Source organism: Mus pahari, chromosome 23 (genome assembly GCF_900095145.1).
Source record: "Mus pahari chromosome 23, PAHARI_EIJ_v1.1, whole genome shotgun sequence".
NCBI lineage: Eukaryota > Metazoa > Chordata > Mammalia > Rodentia > Muridae > Mus > Mus pahari.
Window position 1 is genome coordinate 12,277,980 of NC_034612.1, and position 18,742 is coordinate 12,296,721.

At 50.2% G+C, this 18,742-nt stretch overlaps 2 protein-coding genes across 3 annotated transcripts in view; one reads left to right on the top strand and one right to left on the bottom strand.

The window, feature by feature from the left end:
- Pptc7 (PTC7 protein phosphatase homolog) overlaps positions 1 to 15,967 on the top strand; it is a 40,660-nt gene extending 24,693 nt beyond the window's left edge. The window contains exons 2-6 of the mRNA XM_021222662.1: positions 1,686 to 1,865; positions 6,368 to 6,566; positions 9,669 to 9,792; positions 11,386 to 11,515; positions 12,487 to 15,967. Of these exons, the coding sequence (XP_021078321.1) occupies positions 1,686 to 1,865; positions 6,368 to 6,566; positions 9,669 to 9,792; positions 11,386 to 11,515; positions 12,487 to 12,545 (692 nt within the window). The 3' untranslated portion in view covers positions 12,546 to 15,967. The remainder of the gene's footprint in view (positions 1 to 1,685; positions 1,866 to 6,367; positions 6,567 to 9,668; positions 9,793 to 11,385; positions 11,516 to 12,486) is intronic.
- The window catches only part of Rad9b (RAD9 checkpoint clamp component B), a 32,136-nt gene continuing 28,297 nt past the window's right edge, over positions 14,904 to 18,742 (bottom strand). Inside the window, exons 11-13 of one of the 2 annotated variants that reach the window (XM_021222661.1) lie at positions 17,571 to 17,669; positions 17,072 to 17,184; positions 14,904 to 15,910 (exon numbers count right to left, since the gene is read on the bottom strand). In XM_021222661.1, the coding sequence (XP_021078320.1) occupies positions 17,116 to 17,184; positions 17,571 to 17,669 (168 nt within the window). In that variant the 3' untranslated portion in view covers positions 14,904 to 15,910; positions 17,072 to 17,115. Of the gene's footprint in view, positions 15,911 to 17,071; positions 17,185 to 17,227; positions 17,670 to 18,742 lie in introns of those variants that run through there. The other variant, XM_021222660.1, reaches the window with a different exon arrangement.

An 18,742-nucleotide genomic window follows, 5' to 3' on the forward strand; every position in this document is an offset into this window, starting at 1 on the left:
AGGCTGGCCTCGAACTCAGAAATCCGCCTGCCTCTGTCTCCCAAGGGCTGGGATTAAAGGTGTGTGCCACCACTGCCTAGCCTCTAAAACAACTATTGCTCATATTTCTAACAGATCCTTCCAGAAAAGCCGTAGAAAACCTTAAAAGCGTGTATATGTCCGACACTTTTCTATTTCTTTAATGCCAGTAGGCAAGAATTGATTTTAACTTTGGAAAGAGTTAAGAAGCGTGTTGTTTTGCAAGGTGTGCTTTGGGAGATGGTACAAGAGTGACGTGCAGGTTCTGTTGACTGAAGACTCATTCCCTGTTGCTAAAGGGAGTGTCCGGCAGACTCTGCACTCACCAGCAGCCTCATGGACCCGGGAAAGTTCACACCAGTATCATCCAGTAGAATAGAATGACTGGAAATATCTTAGGAAAGAGTGAAGCCAGGTAAGGGGTGTCGCACGCCTTCAGTCCCAGCACTCAGGAGGCAGAGGCAGCGGGTCTCTGAGTTCCGGGACAGCCTGGGCTACAGAGGGAGTTCCAGGACAGCCAGGGCTATAATTTCTACCAACATGTTCTTTGTTTGAGGCACTGGCTCTTGTGAGTGTTCGGCAGGAGCCTACACCTGAGCTATGGCCCAGCCCATTTCTGACTTACTGAGAGAATCAAGAAACTGTCCAGCCTGGACTGTACTTACGGTCTTCCTGAGTAGCTTGGATTACGGCCCTGCACTACCAGGCCTGGTTCCCAGGGTACTGCTGTTAGAATCACGAGTTGGTATAAAACAGCGAGAACACCGTCCCTTGTCCCTTCTAAGTTCTCACAGTGCACTCAGCAAAGCTCGGTGTGGAGCACCCTTTCCCAGAGCCTCTCAGCACACGACTGGCCAGCTGCACAGGGCAGGAAGAGCGAGGGGATGGGGGTTTCCATTCTGTTCTTCATTTCTTAACAGTTCCTTATCGCTGTGTGCTGGGTGTGCATGCGTGTCTTGCTTCTGGGATCTACTTCAGGGGCACGAGCACTTGTCCCGGCTCTGCTTTTCTTTCCTGTACTCATTCCCAGCTCTGGCCCAAAAGTTATTGTCACTAACCTTGGTACTTAAAGGAAAAAAGCCAGGGCCTGGAGAGGTGGCTCAGTAGTTAAGAACACTGGCTGCTCTTGCAGAGGGCCTGAATTCAGTTCCCAGCATCCACGAAGTGGCTCACAGAGGAGCCAGTGTGGTCTTCTGCCCTGTGCTGGCAGCAGGCACATGATGCCAGAAAAACCCTCACATGAATAAATGCAGTACTTCCTATTGCAGGGTCTCGTTATTATGTAGCCCTGGTTGTCCAGGAACTCCCTCTGTAGACCAGGCTGGCCTCAGACCCACAGAGATGCACCTGCCTCTGCCTCCTAAGTGCAGGGGTTAAAGGTCTGTGCTATCAGTTATTCATGAATATTCGAAAGGGCAGATAGTAAGCAGAAGATCGGGCAGTGTGGACAGAGATGTTAGCGTGTGCAGTGATGCTCCTAAATGAGGCTTCCTCAGTACGAGCACTGGTGTGCACCGGTGAGCTGCTGGGGAGAGGGCGGGGGAGTCAGGGGTGCGGGGAAGTTGCTGACTGTGGTTTCCTGTGCATGGGAGGAGGGAGCTCTGCCACCGAGCGAGCTACATTCTCAGCCAGTGATCGTGGTCTTAAGAGCACTGCTTCTCTTTCAGGAGTTGCTGATGGCGTCGGAGGGTGGAGAGACTACGGAGTGGACCCATCTCAGTTCTCAGGGACTTTAATGCGAACATGTGAACGGTTAGTGAAAGAAGGACGCTTTGTCCCCAGCAATCCTGTTGGGATTCTCACCACGAGCTACTGCGAGTTGCTGCAAAATAAAGTACCTTTGCTGGGTGAGTAGATGTCTGTGCCTCTCCTGACAGCATCCACTGATAGCCAAGACAAACCAGATCTTACCCAGTCCAGGCTGGCCTTGAACTCAGAGAGCTGCTGCCCCTGCCTTCTGAGTGCTAGGATTAAAGGTGTGGGCCATCATGCCAAGGGTCATCATTGCCAGATCCTTTCTGGTTACTAGAGGGCCTCCCTCGCCCACCCCTATATTTCAAGTGAGCTTCTCCTGCCCCTTCCCCACGGAGGCTCTTTCCTCACTGCCCACCTCTGACTTCCTCCCACTGAGAGCTCTCCTGGGGTTCGGCTTGGTACTGCCTTTCTTCCTTTTAAAGGAACTATTTGATTATTAGTAGTGGATATGCGTGCACACATGAATATGGAGGTCAGAGGACAACCCGGGAGGGGTCCATCGCCTTTCCTGTGTGCATCAGATTCAGGTGGTCAAGCCTTGGCATCAAACACTTTACCTACTGGGCCAGCTTGCAGTCCCCTGACCGCTTTTTATTATTGCATTTCATTTATTTATTTTATTTTGCGTGTGGGGCCACGGATGCCACAGCACAGCCTCCTGGAGTAGATTGTCTCTGCGGCACTTGGGTCCTGGAGCTCGGGTGGAGGCTGGCAGGGCCTCTGCTGGGCCGGCCCCGCTTCTCTCGGTGTAGTCAGAGACTGTCATGGGTCAGTGGGACAGTCTAGGTCCTGCCCTAGTACCTCTGTCAGAGCTGTATGACTGTGGGCAAATCATTTAACCTGAGTGGAAAGCATTTCCTAGACAGTGTCTAGCACTTTCTGTGGGCACCACCATTTCCCCTACCTGGGCATTTTCTTGGGCCTAGAGCAGCCAGTTACAGCGCAGAATTCCTACTTTCTTCTTTTTCTTTTCTTTTCTTTTCTTTTCTTTTCTTTTCTTTTCTTTTCTTTTCTTTTCTTTTCTTTTCTTTTTTCTGCCTAAAAGATTCGAAGGGGAGGGGAGGGGCATTCCTTTCCTTCCCATTCACCCAAGGTAACAGAGATAGTGACGTAATCGAGGTTTACTTATAATGCTGGAATTACTGTCACTTCTAAAACCCACTGAAATGATCCTTTGTCACCATATTTGGTGCACACACTTCCCTGACCTTACACACACCCCTCCACAACGTTTGCAACTAAATTGGAGCAGATCTGGCAGACTGAATCTACAGAACAGAGTTTCTCTGTGTAGCCCTGGTTGTCCTGGAACTCACTCTGTAGACCAGGCTGGCCTCGAACTCAGAAATCCACCTGCCTCTGCCTCCCAAGTGCTGGGATTAAAGGCGTGTGCCACCACCACCACCCGGCATCTTTTATTACTTTTAGTGAATGTCATATGTATGCATGCTCATGGAGTCTAGGGAAGGATGCTGAATCCCTTGGAGCAGGAGGGACATGGGTGTTGGGAGCCACTCCACATGGGTGCTGGGGATGAAACTCTGTTCCTCTAACCACTGAGCCATCTCCCCAGCCTGCCTTTGTTTCTAATCCAGCAACTGTTAAAAAGTTTACAAAGCAAAATATACTGTAGAAGGCAAGCCTTTATTATTGATAAGTGTCCTCAGAAACCCTTAAACACACTAGGAAGTTCTTAAGAATCCAAAGGGTTGCTGTCATGGCATCTTTTAATTCCAGCATTTGGGCAGTAGAGGCTGGTGGATCTGAGTCTGAGACCAGCTGGGCCTACAGAGAGAGTCTCAGCCCAGCCAGGGCTACACAATGAGTCCTTGCCTTAAAAAAAGAAAAGGATCTTGCAGCTGGGGCTGCAGCACGGTAGTAGAGCAGGGCTCGGGCACGCACAGTGCCTTCAGCGGCAGCACTACAAGAGAAAGAAAGCTGAGGTGTCAGACCTAATAAGGTTGTTTGGCTGAGTGCTAAAAATAAGTCCACTCTAACCTGAGAGATTTCCCAGCCACCTGCGGACGTGGATCAGTCATCTGAGCATCTGACCCTCATCTTCACACGGCACGGGTGCTGGGGTCGCCTGGAGAGGGGAGGAGCGTCAGCCACCAGGCTGTGTGTGCCCACCTTCATTGCTCCTGCTCTGGCTGTGGAAGCCCCACGACTCACAAGGATCGTTTTGATTCTGCAGGGGTATGAAATGGTGGCTTGAGGTTTTCACCGTGAGTCATCGGGTGTTTCCTGAGGAGGAGCTCCAAGGCTCTGGCGTTTCTCAGGCTTAGGATTTAATTTCATCAGCTCCCAGAAGATCTTTTGTGTGGCCGTTTTGTACCGTTGAGTAGCTGGAGGCTTTTAGGAAGGAGAGCTGACTGCACAGCAAGCCATAGAGCAGGTTCTGACAACGCCCCTGGCAGGCACAGTACCCACAGTTTCCCTTCCGTAGGCACCAGTCCGCTTCAGACTATAAGGAAGCCAAACTGCTGGACAGCAATGATGGGGTGTGCTTACCCTGATTCTTTACAGTAAATGGGGCTTCTCCTTCTTTGTTTGTTTGTTTCTTGCTTGCTTGCTTTAAAAGATTTATTTATTTTATTTATATGAGTATATTGAGGCTGTCTTCAGACACACCAGAAGAGGGCGTCAGACCCCATTACGGATGGTTGTGAGCCACCATGTGGTTGCTGGGAATTGAACTCAGGACCTCTGGAAGAGCAGCCAGTTGGAAGAGCAGCCAGTGCTCTTAACTGCTGAGTCATCTCTCTAGCCCAAATTATGTCTTTTCACTGGGACAAGATAAGAAATACCAGAATCCCACTGAGAAACTGGTGCCTGTAGTTGCTGCACCTCTGTGTCCCTCCTGTGTCTGCACAGGGAGAGCTTGTGGTTTTGTGTGACCTGCCTCCACCCTGGGTGAAGCAGGTGCATAGGGACTCTCTCCACAGCTGGCTGGCTGAAGCTTGGGCCTAGAGAGGCTGAGAGGCCTGGAAAGCAGTGCCCTGGGATTAGCTGAGTGTCTCCACACTCCAGCTTGCTTTAGCTGTTTGTTTTTTTTGTTTTTTTTTTTAAAGAGACAGCGTCTCAGACAGCCTCCGTGGCTGGGGACGACCTTGGGTTTCTCAGCCTCCTGCCTTCGTGCTGAGTACTGGGCTCCCTGTTGTGGAACACTCCATCTGCTTTGTGTGAGCTGATGAGTGAGCTCAGGGAACACTCAGACAGCTGGATGACAGCTCAAGTCAATACTTTCTTAACATTAAATTGATTTATTTACCTTATGCATGTATGTGTGTGCCTGAGAGTACGTATGTCCACAGAGGCCAGAAAAGGGTGGTGGATGGGTCCCCTAGAACTGGAGTTAGAGATGGTTGTGAGCCACTATGAGGTTGCTGGGAATTGAACTCAGGACCTCTGGAAGAGCAATGTGGAAGACCTCTTAACCACTGAGCCGTCTCTACAGTCCCCCAAGACTAGCTTTAATCTCCTTACGTCACTCAGCTTCCCTTCCCAAGCATATTCTTTAACACTCGCCTAGTGGCTCGCACTGGATAGCCCACGTTAGGTGTTTGCCCTGCCTCATGGCTCTCTCTGTGCGGCGTTTACTCTTAGTCCTATTGCTATGAACGCAGAAGCTGAGCACAGAGCTGGACCGTAGAGCTCCAAAGTGGCCGAGCCCCTGGGGTTCATATCATGCTGCTGAGTGTGTGACACTGCTAAGCTGTTTGGGAGACTGGGTGCAGGACTGCACTCATGCCAGCAAAGCCCCTGGCCCAGTGGCACAGGCGGAGCCTTGTAGCTCACTCGGGGTCTCTGGCTCCTAACCAGGGTTTTTATCTTTCAGCCTGACTTGCATCTCTTACGGTCTTCTCACATGGCTTCCTTCATGGAGACCTGCTAGATATATGTATGTTTTCAGGGCTGTATGACTCTCAAAAAGATTAATTTATCCAGTGCCTCCCCAGAGTAAGTGAGTAGGTTGCCTGTGACTTCTTACGGTTCTTGTTAATCATCTCAGAGGACTGGCTGTTGGCAGGCCACACCCGGGCATGCTCCATTTGTTTCTCGGTGAGCTGTGTCTTCTTCTGGTGGAGGCAGGTGCAGTCAGCCAGGCCGGAGACTGTGGGCCTTGTATATCAGTGCTTGCACGCAGTGCTTGCTGGCTGCTGGCAAGGTGGGGCTTGTCCTCCTGTGCACCAGTCTCTGGAAAGGGAACAGATTGATCTTTGAGCCACTTGCGAAAATTGGTCCTGTGGCCTCGTAGTTATCCGTCTCCAGAAAGTGCTTCATGGCTGCAGCAGAGGGCAGCCTGGTTTTGGAGGCTGGGTATGTCCCTGTCTGAAGCGACAGTAAGTTTAGTGAAGTGTCAGCTGCAGGAGCCTTGTTCCAGCGACTAAGTGGTAAGACCCAGTAACCTGCTGTGGGCCTGGCACTCGTGTCTACAGGAGGAAGAACACGCGTGCGCCTTGTTTACCGTGTTCCCACACCCCTGTCCTCAGCACCTTGGGGTTCTTGGGTGTGGGGCAAACCTGAATGGAGTCGAGCGCTGACAGGCAGCAACCCAGGGGAGACAGTGAGCAGATGCCCATGTTGTTTGTAGGTAGCAGCACGGCCTGCATCGTGGTGCTGGACAGGAGTAGCCACCGCTTGCACACAGCGAACCTGGGTGACTCGGGCTTCCTGGTGGTCCGGGGCGGCGAGGTTGTGCACCGGTCTGACGAGCAGCAGCACTACTTCAACACTCCATTCCAGCTCTCCATCGCCCCTCCTGAGGCCGAGGGGGTCGTCCTGAGCGACAGGTAAGCAAGCAGGGGGCGCCTCGCCCAGCCCTCCCTCCTGTCCTCTCTCCCGAGACACTGCCGTCCACAAGACCAGTTAGTGGGGCCTTTGCAAGGGACTTAGAAGCCGTGGGTATCCCAGCTAAGCCAAGGTGATCGGACACAGTCAGCTGGAAGCAATGTGCGCAGGCCAGTCCGGCTTCCGTCAGTCCTGTTCTCAGCAGCCGCACACTGGCTGACTGACGGCCGTCGCGCCTGTCAGAATAACTTCCCACTCAGAGGTCCTCCTCACACTTGCTCCCAACAGAAGAGAAGTGGCCAGACCTGCCTCCGTCCCAATGGGGTCACTAGGGTGTTGTCTTTTTCTTGATGATTGCTAATGTCTCTTTGTTTAATTTTGAACTTCCAGGAACCTTTTAAACAACTGGAGCACTTTAAAATTAATTTTCAGGGTGTTCTTTTCTTAGACTATAGTAAGGTTAAGGCTCGGACCACACTTGGTTCAGCTACCTTCTAGGGGCTGCATATGCTTACTGGCAACCCCTGAGTGGGGGTTCTTCAGTGCAGAGGCCCACAGTAAATGCTCTTCTTGCTTATACCTTTCTTTCTGCCTGTTACCTCCTGGTGAACCGGATCTCAGGGTCAAACTAACCTAAAACAGCTATTTCTGCCACCTTTGATTCTGGAACAAGGATATTATATAATTAGGTATTTGATGTTGACCATTAAAATAATCTGCTTGCTAGGTAGGCATGGGGCTTGCACCTGTAATCCCTGTATTCAGGAGGCTAAGGCAGGAGGATTACCAGTTTGAGGCCAGCCTGAGCTATATATAGAAAGACCCAGTCTTAAAAACTTAGACCGCTGCCGCTGAGGGAGGGGAGCGCTTTAGCTTCTGGGTCTGCTGAGTGCCTTAGGGGGAAGGACATCCTATTAGACATGGACTGTGTGACTTTTTTATCTTGTGTATGAGGTGGAGGTAGTGTGTGTGTCCTAGCACAGGTGTGCAGCTCAGTTATCTTCTAGCATGTTGGGTTCCCAGTGTCAAGTTGGACAGCAGGTACCATCCCTGAGCCATCTCTCTGAACCCGCTTTCTTGTGTTATTGAGTGTGCTGTAATACACACACGGTAGTCATGGCCATTTGGAGTGCCGGCCTCAGCTGACAGCCTCGGGTCACGGTGTTTCCTTTTCCTCACTGGCTGCTGCCTGTTTTAGCCTCTGAGTACCAGATCTGCGGGCAAGATTTGGGACAGGCAGGCTAGCGGCACAGTCTGCTGCCCTGCCATGAGGTGGAGGTAGCGGCCCGTGGAGCCCAGCTCACCACCATGTGACTCCGGCTCGTGTTTCAGTGTGGTTGAGAGTTTCCAGCGGCACAGTGTGTTCAGTCAGAATGGGCAGAGCTGCAGCTGGCAGGACACCAAGCTTGTGGGCGGGAGTGTTAGCAGAGCACGGGCTGTCCAATGGGAAGGAAGCTCTCACAGGCAGAATGGCAAAGGCCACTCGTAGAAAGGAAAACCTCAGCATAAAACAGAGCCCCCCCGTGCCAACCTGGCCATTAGCCTGCACTTCCAGAATCTGGTGCACTTGTAAGGACAGCAGGCCAGAGCCTTGTATGCTGACTTGAGTTTTGCAGAAGGAACTAGCCCAGTTCCCACCAGTATGATGGTGGTTTTCTCTTCCTGATGTGTCCTTAGTTGTCACTCTTATCTTTAGATGTGTGCTGCCTCCTTCCCTCGGCTGGCCATGCGAAGCTGAGCCACACTGTGTAGCTCCTCAGGCGTGTACAAGGCTTACTTTGCTTTCTTCCATGCGGTCTCTGTCTCAGCACTTACTATACAAGTGCGGGGTCTCTGGTAAGCCTGGCCTGCTTTGGCTCTGGCCTCTCTTGGTCGGTGTCTAAGGTCTTGCTTCTGCTATCCCTAACCACAGGGTCAGGTGTTCGATTAGGCGTCTCCTCTGTCTGCCCTTTCAGGCTGGGAAACAGTGAAGGTGGCCTTCAGGAGAGACTTGGAGCCAGCCTCATGGGGCTGTGAACTGCCTGTGTGTATCCCCCGAGTTAGATTGTTTCCTTCAGGCTTTGTCAGAAAAAATACCTGCCATCTCATTCTTTAAAAGTTGTACCCAGCTTGGGCATAGTGGCACACACCTGTCATCCCAGCACCTAGGAGGCCGAGGCAGGAGAATTATGAATTAAAGTCCAGCCTGAGCTACAAGTTGAGACCTTCTCTCTCAAACAGAAAAGTTGTACCTAAAAAAACAAAAGGCAAGCAACTGTCCTCCTGCCCCCTGGTGCAGCCCCACGTTGTCCGGGAGGCTCTTGGGCTAGCTTCTCTCCAGGTTGATGCTCTGAGCTTAGAAATCTCCAAGTGTGTCTGCCCCTCTTTACAGAAGTAGTTGTATCTACCACATACTCCTGCCTTTTCTATTTAACATATTAAAGATTTTCTCTCAACTCAGAGGGTTATTCTGTTTGCAGTATGCCAATTAGCGTTCTTGATGCGTTCCATGTCAGGCACACTTGAACAGGGTGGGAGATACAGTCCTTAACTGTGCTAGAGCCTCTCTGGGTGCCCCCCGAGTATCATTCCTACAGGAGCTCATGTTCTCTGTGGGTGGCTAGCCTCCTGAGAGCCAGAAGGGGTGCAGTGGTGTGGGTGGGAGAGGCTGGGATCGAAGACTGCAGACTGGACAGGAACACTCCCTTGCATTGGTGGTTAGACCTGCCTCAGGAGAGAGCCTTCCTTTTGAGCCATGTGCCATGCGTGACTGGTCTCTCGGCCTGGACTCAGCTTTCCTCAATGGCTTTTGTTGAGCTTTGAAACATACAGATGATGCTGTCAGCCAGTTTCCTCAGGATTGACATTTTGGTATGACTTCGTGTTGTGAGGTGGGGTTAATGCCCCAGCAGGAGTGTGGAGGTCACAGGACACTGGTGGCAGTCAGTTCTCTCACTTGTGGGCGCTTAGTATGGAGAACTCAAGTGAGCTGGCTTGCTGGTCTTCCCCTGGTCTGCCAACCCTCTCACTAGCCCGGCCTCCTGACATTGTAAAGTGCAGGTAGCAGATACAGATACCTGCAGGGCTCCCTTCACCTTGCTGTCCCTCCTCTGTCCTTGCCACAGCCCCGATGCTGCTGATAGCACGTCTTTCGATGTCCAGTTAGGAGATATCATCCTGACAGCAACAGATGGGCTCTTTGACAACATGCCTGATTACATGATCCTCCAGGAGCTGAAAAAACTGAAGGTAATGCATCCGGAGGCCCTGGGAGCTGTGGGCTCTGCCCATTACCCTGTCCCTGTGTTGGTTTGGGAAAGACTGTTTTTTGAACTTCCTGAAATGATGGGTATACTATCCCAGGCGATTACAGTTGGGAACATTAGAGGAGAACTGGGGAGCCCTCGGCTCAGGCCTCCTCCGTAGGGTGGTCCAGGGAGTTGGGAGCGCTTTGTTTCCTGGTGTCTTATGTACCTGCGTATCCCTCTCCTTTTCCTATTACACACACCCTGCGGCTGCTGAGGCTGGGCGGTCAGGAGTGAGCACAGGCAGCAAGGAGTGTGGGTGTTGGCCAGGGCTGCCGCTGAGGGGAAGTTTGGCCTCCCTCAAAAGGTGGCAGGACCACAAGCTGGGCTTCCCAGATTCTCTTAGCCCAGAGAAAGTTCTGGCTGGCAGACCTGGCCTTCTTATCGGGCACCTCGCCATTCTAGCTTGGGGTGTTTCTTCTACTGTCCAAGCAGTGCCTCCTTGCCTGTGAACTGAGAGGAAGGAAAGCCTTCCCCTTGAGGGTGGCAGGGAAGAATAACCAGCACCATGGGAAGGAGTCCTGACACCATGCCTGCCCTGGGGTGGTCGCGAGGACTGGGGCCCACCCTCCAGGGCTTCCAGTCCAGAGGAGAATGGCTGGGGAGGAGATGGATACGCAGTATAGGCTGCTGGCAGTGAGCAGGGTTAGAAGTAAAGGGACTGCTATCTTAGATTGGCTAGGGAAGGCCCCTGGGAGGAGGCGGCCTAGACACAGACCTGTTGGCTTTTCTTTATGAACTTTGCTTTTTTGAAAATCTCATGTGTATGAGTGTTTGCCTAGTGCCTGTGGAGGCAAGAAGAGAGTGTTGGATCCCCTGGAACCGATGTGAACGGTCATGTGGATGCTGGGAACCAAACCTGGGTCCTCTGCGAGAACAGCCAGTACTGTTGCTCTCTGGAGCCGTGCCTCCAGCTGTCCTAGCTCTCTGCTGGTTGACATTTAGACTGAAAGATTTAGAACCTCTGACGTCTGGGCTGAGGGGAGGCTTGTCCTCCAGTGCCCATTTTATAGATGAGGAAGTGGAAGTAGCTAGGGCAAGGCACGGTCAGAGAGAACGCACAGCAAAGCAAGAGTCTGCCGTGGCATACACAGGCTGCAGGCCAGTCTCAGCAGAGCCAGCACCAGGGTACCTCTTACTTGAAAAAAGCTAATATGGCTTGCCTGTGAACTGAGAGGAAGGTGTGTTCCCAAACACGGGGGACTTCTGAGGCACCATGAAAATGTGTCCTGAACCCACCTTTTCAGACCATCCCATTTTAGCAAGAATACCTCAAAATTTTCAAATGGAAGACCAAAAATGAAAATCTTAATAAAAACAGTGGAGTCATTTCAACCAGAGGCTTCTCAGGCAGGGTGGTGATCTGTCGGGCTTGGTCCCCGTAGCACTGTCTCCATGTCTTTCTCACTGGCTAAACCTAAGTGCTGGGGGGATGTGCAGGTGAGCGTGCTGCCCTACAGTGCTGCCTGCACGAAGTGTTCTTATGCAGAACTCACATGAGGCACTGTGGTAAAAATAACTCCATCCTTCATTTTAGAATTCAAATTATGAGAGTATACAGAGGACTGCAAGAAGCATTGCCGAGCAAGCGCATGAGCTGGCCTATGACCCAAATTATATGTCACCTTTTGCACAGTTTGCATGTGACAACGGATTAAATGTGAGAGGTAAGCATTCTCTGGAAGGTTCTGAGCTCTGAGTGAAAATGTGTAGGTGTGCGTCCTCTCTCAGCTAGGTCGAGGGTGGCGGCTCATTTTCCTCTGAGGTGCCCTGTAGAACCAACCTTGACTGGCTGAGAGCACTGTGGAACCTGAAGCCCTTTACTCCCCAGTGCCCTGCTTACCCAGGGCCACGTCCCCAGCAGCTAAGTTCTGCCTCCTGAGTGGCTGAGTCCAAACTGCTGCAGCAGTCTGCAGAGGGAAGCTGTATGATCCTGCCCTTGATCTACTTCCTGGTGTGACTGGGGAATCAGGCCTGTCCTAGCTGGATGACGTTGGCATCAGAACTGTGTGGAGCTGCCCAGCGTTTGCTAGGGTAATATTATGACATGCTGAGCACATCTGGGCTGAGGAAATGTTAAAACAGGAAAGCACATGCCACAGCTTCTTGGCAGATGAGAATTCAGGCTATTCTGAGTTTACAAACACTGGACATGTTTGTCCAAACTAGGACAGTGCGGTATGTGAGTGCTGGACTGGAGCCGTCCTGCACTCACTTGTGTGATGCTGTGGGCCGACCACAGCCACCGCGTAGGAAAGTGGCAGAGTGGGTTTAAGCTTCAGTTAAATCACAAGGTTGCAGATAACTCAAGTATGTGCTGATCCTCCTGCCTCAACCCACCAAGTACAGAGCTTGTAGGATACACCACCGTGCCCCGGCCTTGGTGTTGTATAACTGTGCCTTGCTTACTTTAGCTTTGGGAGATGGCATCGTGTAACATAGGCTGAGTTTAAACTCTCTATCTGAGCATGACCTTGAACTCCTGATCCTCCCCAAACTGGAACTTGCAGCTTCGATTCTCCGGTCTGGTGCATTGGCAGAGCAGACCCACAGAGGTCTTGTCTCCAGTGCTTACGTGAGCCATATCTGTGACTGACTTTTCCTTCAAGCACGCTGATAAGTGTCATCTGTGTTTTAGGTGGGAAGCCCGACGACATCACTGTCCTCCTCTCGATAGTGGCCGAGTACACGGACTGATGGCCACACTGGTGGCACCTGCCTTGTCTCCCGACTTCTCCCTGCCATGTGTGCTGATCCTGCTGGCAGGACCACATTTCTTTGCCACTGATCTCAGTGGCCAATGGTGGATGCTCTGGCCCATGTTTGAGACCCATCCAGATCCTTGTTGAGAGCCACTGCTGTCACCTACTAGCCCGGGCCCGCTGGCGGCCCACCAAGAGAAGCGAGGTGACCTCTCCTCCTGGAGGTTTTCAAAGTCTTTTACTTTTCAAAAGCAGTTGAAGTTTTGAAAATAAGTAATGTTGGTAAAGTGAACTCAAAATTTCAGTGTGTTAAAGGGATGTTAACATTCAACAAGTAGTAAATAGCGACACCTCTACCAGAAAACACGTGGATCATCCCAGGAGAAGCTCTGTGTCCCCCAGGTGCAGTCTCTGCGAGGATGGCTGTGGCTTTGTGTTTTCTGTTTTCCAGGAGCCCACAGTCCTGCTCAATCCTGTGCTGGGTCATGACATCCCAACCCCAGCAGTAGATGGTTTTGGTCACAAATTGGAAGAAAATTTTTGTTCTATGAATGCAGATATTTTGTGCTTTTTAAAAGATGCTTAATTGTGTCCCCGTGATTGCAGCTGTGGCAGTCTGTTGATTTATCCAGGTCACAGGCTAGACGCCTGGCCCACAGGAGAGGGACAGGGGAAGGAGACTCCTTACCAAAATCTAGTAATGGAAATACTACGCAAAATTTCAGAACTCCTCAAAGCCTGGGAATCAAATGCTGTAGCTGAAGTCGTCCGTGCCGCCTGTAAGAAGCCATGGGCCTTCCTGGGCTAGAGCATGCAGCTGCAGCTTGGAATGGGGTTGGCTGTGGACAGCCTTGCTCCTTCCCTTGGGAGCCTCCTACCCTTAGAGCATGCCCCACCTGCATCGTGTCCTCAAGGTGATGGTGTGGTGGCAGCATCTCCCAGAGCCCACAGGAAAACTAGTGGTGACCTGACATTCACAGTGACCGCAGCTGAGTGTGGGGCCCTGAGTCCAGCTTAATGTTTACAGTTCCAATAGCCATTTGCAGTAGGTAACGTTCCTTCTCAGACTTCCCCATTACCTGCGAGCGCAAACTTATTTTTAAGGTTTATGTACAATTGACTGCTGTAAAGATATATATATATTTTTGGGTCCTTTCTTTTCCTTCATTAACTTGGTGGTAGAGAAGCCGTATATACTTAGAAACCCTTAAGTTAAAGCCGTGTTTCTGTGCAAGTCAGATGACGCTGGTGTGAAGATGGTGTGAGCAGCTGCGTGGCCCTTCCTCTGCAGGAGACACTGGCTCCCTGGTTACTGCATTGAACTTGTGTTTGAGGTTACCTCAACTTGTTTTTAAAAGGTTTTGTCTGTGCATTTGTATATTTGAGTAGCTGTCTCTTGTTTTATTTAAATTGTTTACCATGTACCATGTACATGTCAGTGCTCTCTCAGTGCATCATGCTTGTAACAGGCATTTCATTTATGAGAATGAGTTACTCATTTGTAAGCTATTCAGTAATTTATCTACTATTCCTAAATTGGCATAATGTTAGATTCCTATTTTGAATCATCTTTAATTACATGTCAGAATGCCTTAACTCCCCTAACCTGACAACACTGAGTTAGTTCTCTGGTGAGGAGATACAGGGGCCGGGTATGGAGGGAGACTGGAATAGGAGATGTTGCACTCTGTTGATCCTGGGGCGTGAGGGGCACGTGGTGGGTATTTATTTTGCACAAACTCTTTGCAGTGTCTGTGTTTAAAACAGTAAGGTTGCATCCAGATGGGGTGTGTGACTCTAGGACTGAGTACTTCAGCTCTTCTGTGTGGTTTGTAATTAGTTCTTGGTCAGAGGTGTTGTAGCCTTACAATCTGGATATATTTTGCATTAATTTTCCAATGCCGATATTTAATTCCTGCTAAGAGCGGAGCTGGTCAAGTCACTGGCTTTTTTTCTGCTCTCATTTAGCCCATCAACCAATGTTTGTAAAAGTAGATTGGTGTGTTTTATACAACTTACTTTTAGTCAACTCACTTTTCTGAGCAGTGATTGTTAGAAACGGACAGGCAGCATGGCTGTTCTAGTAAACTGAAAACCACAAGGCAGGCGTCAGGATTCAGGGACAGTTCCTTCGGGCCTGGCGTGTGGAGTAGTGACATTGTATATTCCATTTGCTTCTCCCTGTCCTTTTTGTTACACACTTAATTTTATATCTGTCAGAGGTCAGGCAGAGCGCTGCTCACACTCACTGAGGCCAGGGGCTCCGTCACATACCCCTCGCCAGGTCTGATCTGGAACCTGGTGTGCGCGTACGTTGTATTTTAAATCAAGCAATGTAAGCACTCATATTTGTCTCTCAGAGTGAACTTTTTTAACAAAAGAGAAAATTTGGGTCTTAATTTACAAATGGCAAATTATTTATCCCTCTGGATGCACCAAAGACCAGTAAAGTTTATAGCTTTTCCATCTATATTTATAAAGCAATACTGTATTATAAAAAAATCACTATTTTTATCACATGCTTGAAATTTTTATTTTGTTCTGTTTTAAAAATGTGCACTCTAAACATATCAGAACCTTATTTCTTCCTATGAACTTAAGCTGCCTGCGCACAAAAAATATAAAATTATCAAGTGGAGATGAAGTAGCTAAAGTCCCAAGGCTCTTACAAACAGAAAGAAGTGAGGGGAAACAAGTTATGTCTCCCAGGTTACCTGCGTGCTTGGCTTGGTCGATAGGCTACTAACTCACAGAGAATCCATTCCAGGTGTGTGTCTGGGTTGGGCTGGGGCTGGAGACAGGGTATGAGCTCTGAGGCAGGAGAGTGCCCTCTGCCGCTGCCTTCTTCTAGTTAGAGTAGCCAGCAGATGGAAACAGGGCAGAGCTGCCATCCCCAGGAGTGGTTTGCAGGCAGCTGGCGGGATTGGCTAAGGCTGCGTGTGTTTGTACTTTTGAGTAGGTTCATGGCTCCATGTCACTGTATAGCAGCTCTCTTTGGCAAAGTTGTAACACTCACTTTCCTGGAGACTGTCACATTTTTACATTAAAAAATATTTGCGATAGCAAAAAAAGAAAAAAAACATATCATAAAACAATGAAATATGAAACAGAAGACATTTGGATTCTATTTCTTTCAAAAAAGTAAATTTATCACAAAATTAAACTTCTCAATAAAGCAGTGTCCACGTGAAAACCTAACTGTTAGTAGGTAGGTCTGTGGCAACACTGAGTAGATGACGAAGCAAGTCTGGGTCTGTGTGTACTGATGAGCCGCCTTTGCTGTTGAGACTATCATCATGCGTCCTACCAGAGGCAATGACCTGAATTGATGTCGGAAATATAACTTATGCAGGAATAGTTCTGTAAATACATTTAAATAAACTGTAAAGATATTTAATAAATATAGTATTTATACTATCTGCCACTCCTTTGGTTTGAATGGAAGTAAGACACCCATACTCACTCAGCATTGTCTGTATCCCACCCTCACCTCCCAGACTCTTGGTCTGCCTAACAGTGAGCCAGCACCTCAGAGCCGAGTCGGTTGTGCTCTACCATTTGAGCCTGGACCAGAATAGCTAGTTATCAACAGTTACTTACCTTCCTCAGAAACTCACCAAAATGGACGTGACAGTTGAGTGTAAAATAGAGGTTTTTGCAACTGGGGTGTTGCGCCTTCCAGACAATAATTAGTGAAGAAGCTACCAGAAACACTGATGGGGGGAGGAGGTCGGTAGCAGAGTACTATGCTAGGATGTGCAGGGCTCTGGATTCCATCCCGGCACCACGCGCGCGCACACACGCACACGTGTACACACCCCCCTTGTGCTCCACTGGAGTGCAAAGCCCTGGGTGCACAGGGCAGACTGGTGCTGCAGCCAGGCTGCTGCTGACCGAGGTGCTTGGGGGCTGCTTCAGTGTGTGAGCCCAGGCCTTGTCCTCGGCAGGGAGACTGACAGAGTTGCTCTGCGGCCATCTGTGCCAGGTGAGAATGTCTGAAATCCAGTTATCAGTGTAAACGTGAGACTCCTAACTCTTCAGCCTACAACAGAGGACAAGGCTGAGATAGGTGGGCATTGCCAGCTTCCACAAAAAGCTTCTTGAAAGCCCATTTTCATTCACAGAGGAACATTTTCGGACGGAGTTGGGTTTTTATTAGGTTCCCGTGGGCAGCTGTGACTCATTGCTAAGCTACAAGAACCCAGTCCCCCTGGTTTCAGCTAGAAGTCTGCTCTCACCTCTGAAGCATGCTAATCCATGTAGGCAGCACTGAGTCTAAAGTACAGTGCTGCTGGGTTGGTACTTCCTTACGGGTTGATGCTTTTCCAAGGACTTGGCAAGAAGGTGTTCCTGAAGGCTCCTTTGGTCGCTTGTAACCAACTGTACACAGGTTGGGTGAGAGCGTCCTACACCGTGAGCTGTTATGTAAGTGCCTTTGGTGCCAGGTTTGCATGTAATCTGCACGTAAGCAGCTAGACCTGAGCGGAGTGGTGGGCAGGCATTTGTCCCCCTCCACCTTACCTTGTTCCTCTCCAGGCTGAGCTCAGGCTGCTGTGTCCGATGACTCACACCGACTTCACTGCATGCTTTCTGCCTCCCACTGCGTAGCACACAGGAACCAGAGCAGCTGAGGGCTGGGAAATAAAATTGTATCATATATAAAATGACCACAAAGTGAAAAGTTAACTGTTTTTTATTCACAACCTTTTCTCTACTCTGAACAAAACCTGTCAGGCCATCGCATAAGCTGGAATGCCTGCTGTCTGTAGTTGCCCCATGCTGAGGAAAGCCTGCCTTAGGGACCAGCACAGGACATGTCAAGGCTGCAGAGTCAACAGTGGCATCTAAACCCTGATGGCTCATTCCTATGCTGCCAGCTCTGAGTGGCACATGGATTTTAGTGCACACTGATAGTCTGGGGCATCCTGGGACAGTCTGCTCCATTTCCACTTGGCCTTCAGGCAGCCAAGCACCCAGTGTGGCTATCACTGAGCGTTAGCATGGGTGCTCAGCCACTCACGTCCTCTTCACTGTCACTTGCTACTGCCAGGCTGTCCAAGGGGTGGCCAGCTTGCTCTTGCTGTTCACAAGATACAGCTCCAAAGAACATGAAGGAAAACTAGAAAGAAAACAAAAGATTGTCACTTATTCTGAAGACAAAGCCTGCACACTGAAGGCTCCAGCTGGTGCTTTTAAGAATGTGGCCATGTGTTGCCACTGCCTTTGATGGTGATGAATCGTGGACACCATTACCTGCTGAACACATCGAGGGCCACAGCCTCTTCTGCTGTCACCAGACCAAGACAGGACCTTTGTGAATGGTTGTCTACTGTGACCTCTCCTGGAGTTAGAAAAATGTCTACCAGTACTGGGAGAGGCAGTGGGTCTCTTCAATGAAAGGGGATCAATAGCTGGCTCCCCTGTCCCAATCCCACATTTGCCCTCAGAGGCTGAAGCTGACGGCCCCTAACCCCAACGCGCTGCTGTGTTGAAGGGGAGCCTTAGTGTTGCTGACGCTTAGGTGTCTTATCCCTGCCCTCCCAGCTGCTGCCTCTTCTCTGTCACAGGGAAGTAACTGTCCTTAGAGACTCTTCTCATCCTCCTCCCTAGCCTACCTTAAGCTTTTGACCTCAGCCCTTCCCAAGAACGAGCCCTGTGCCTGAAGCCGTCTCCTGTAGCAGAAGACATGCACTAGGTTGGAGAGATGTCTTCTGCAGCTTCTTTTTTTTTTTTTGTTTTGTTTTTGAGGCAGGGTTTCTCTGTATAGCCCTGGCTGTCCTGGAACTCACTCTGTAGACCAGGCTAGCCTCGAACTCAGAAATCCGCCTGCCTCTGCCTCCCGAGTGCTGGGATTAAAGGCGTGCGCCACCACGCCCAGCTTCTTCTGCAGCTTCTGATCCCTCAGTTAACCCCAGATTAGCTGCGGTGAGCAGGACAGTAGCCAGCACCAGGGGCCGAATCCTAGACCGCCCATCACATAGGTAGGTAGTGATGGGATTAGGTTGCAGAGCTGATGTTGCCAGTCGGGGAGGGTACAAACTTGACTGACTGGCTTGGGAGAGAAGAAGAAGGCAACTTATGAGCCGAAGAATGCAGGAAGGTGCCAGGCTCTGGCCGTGGCAGTAACCTGGAAGGTGCAAGCAAAGTGGCACACTGATAACTAGCCCTGAAAGAGCCATTTCACACTCTAAC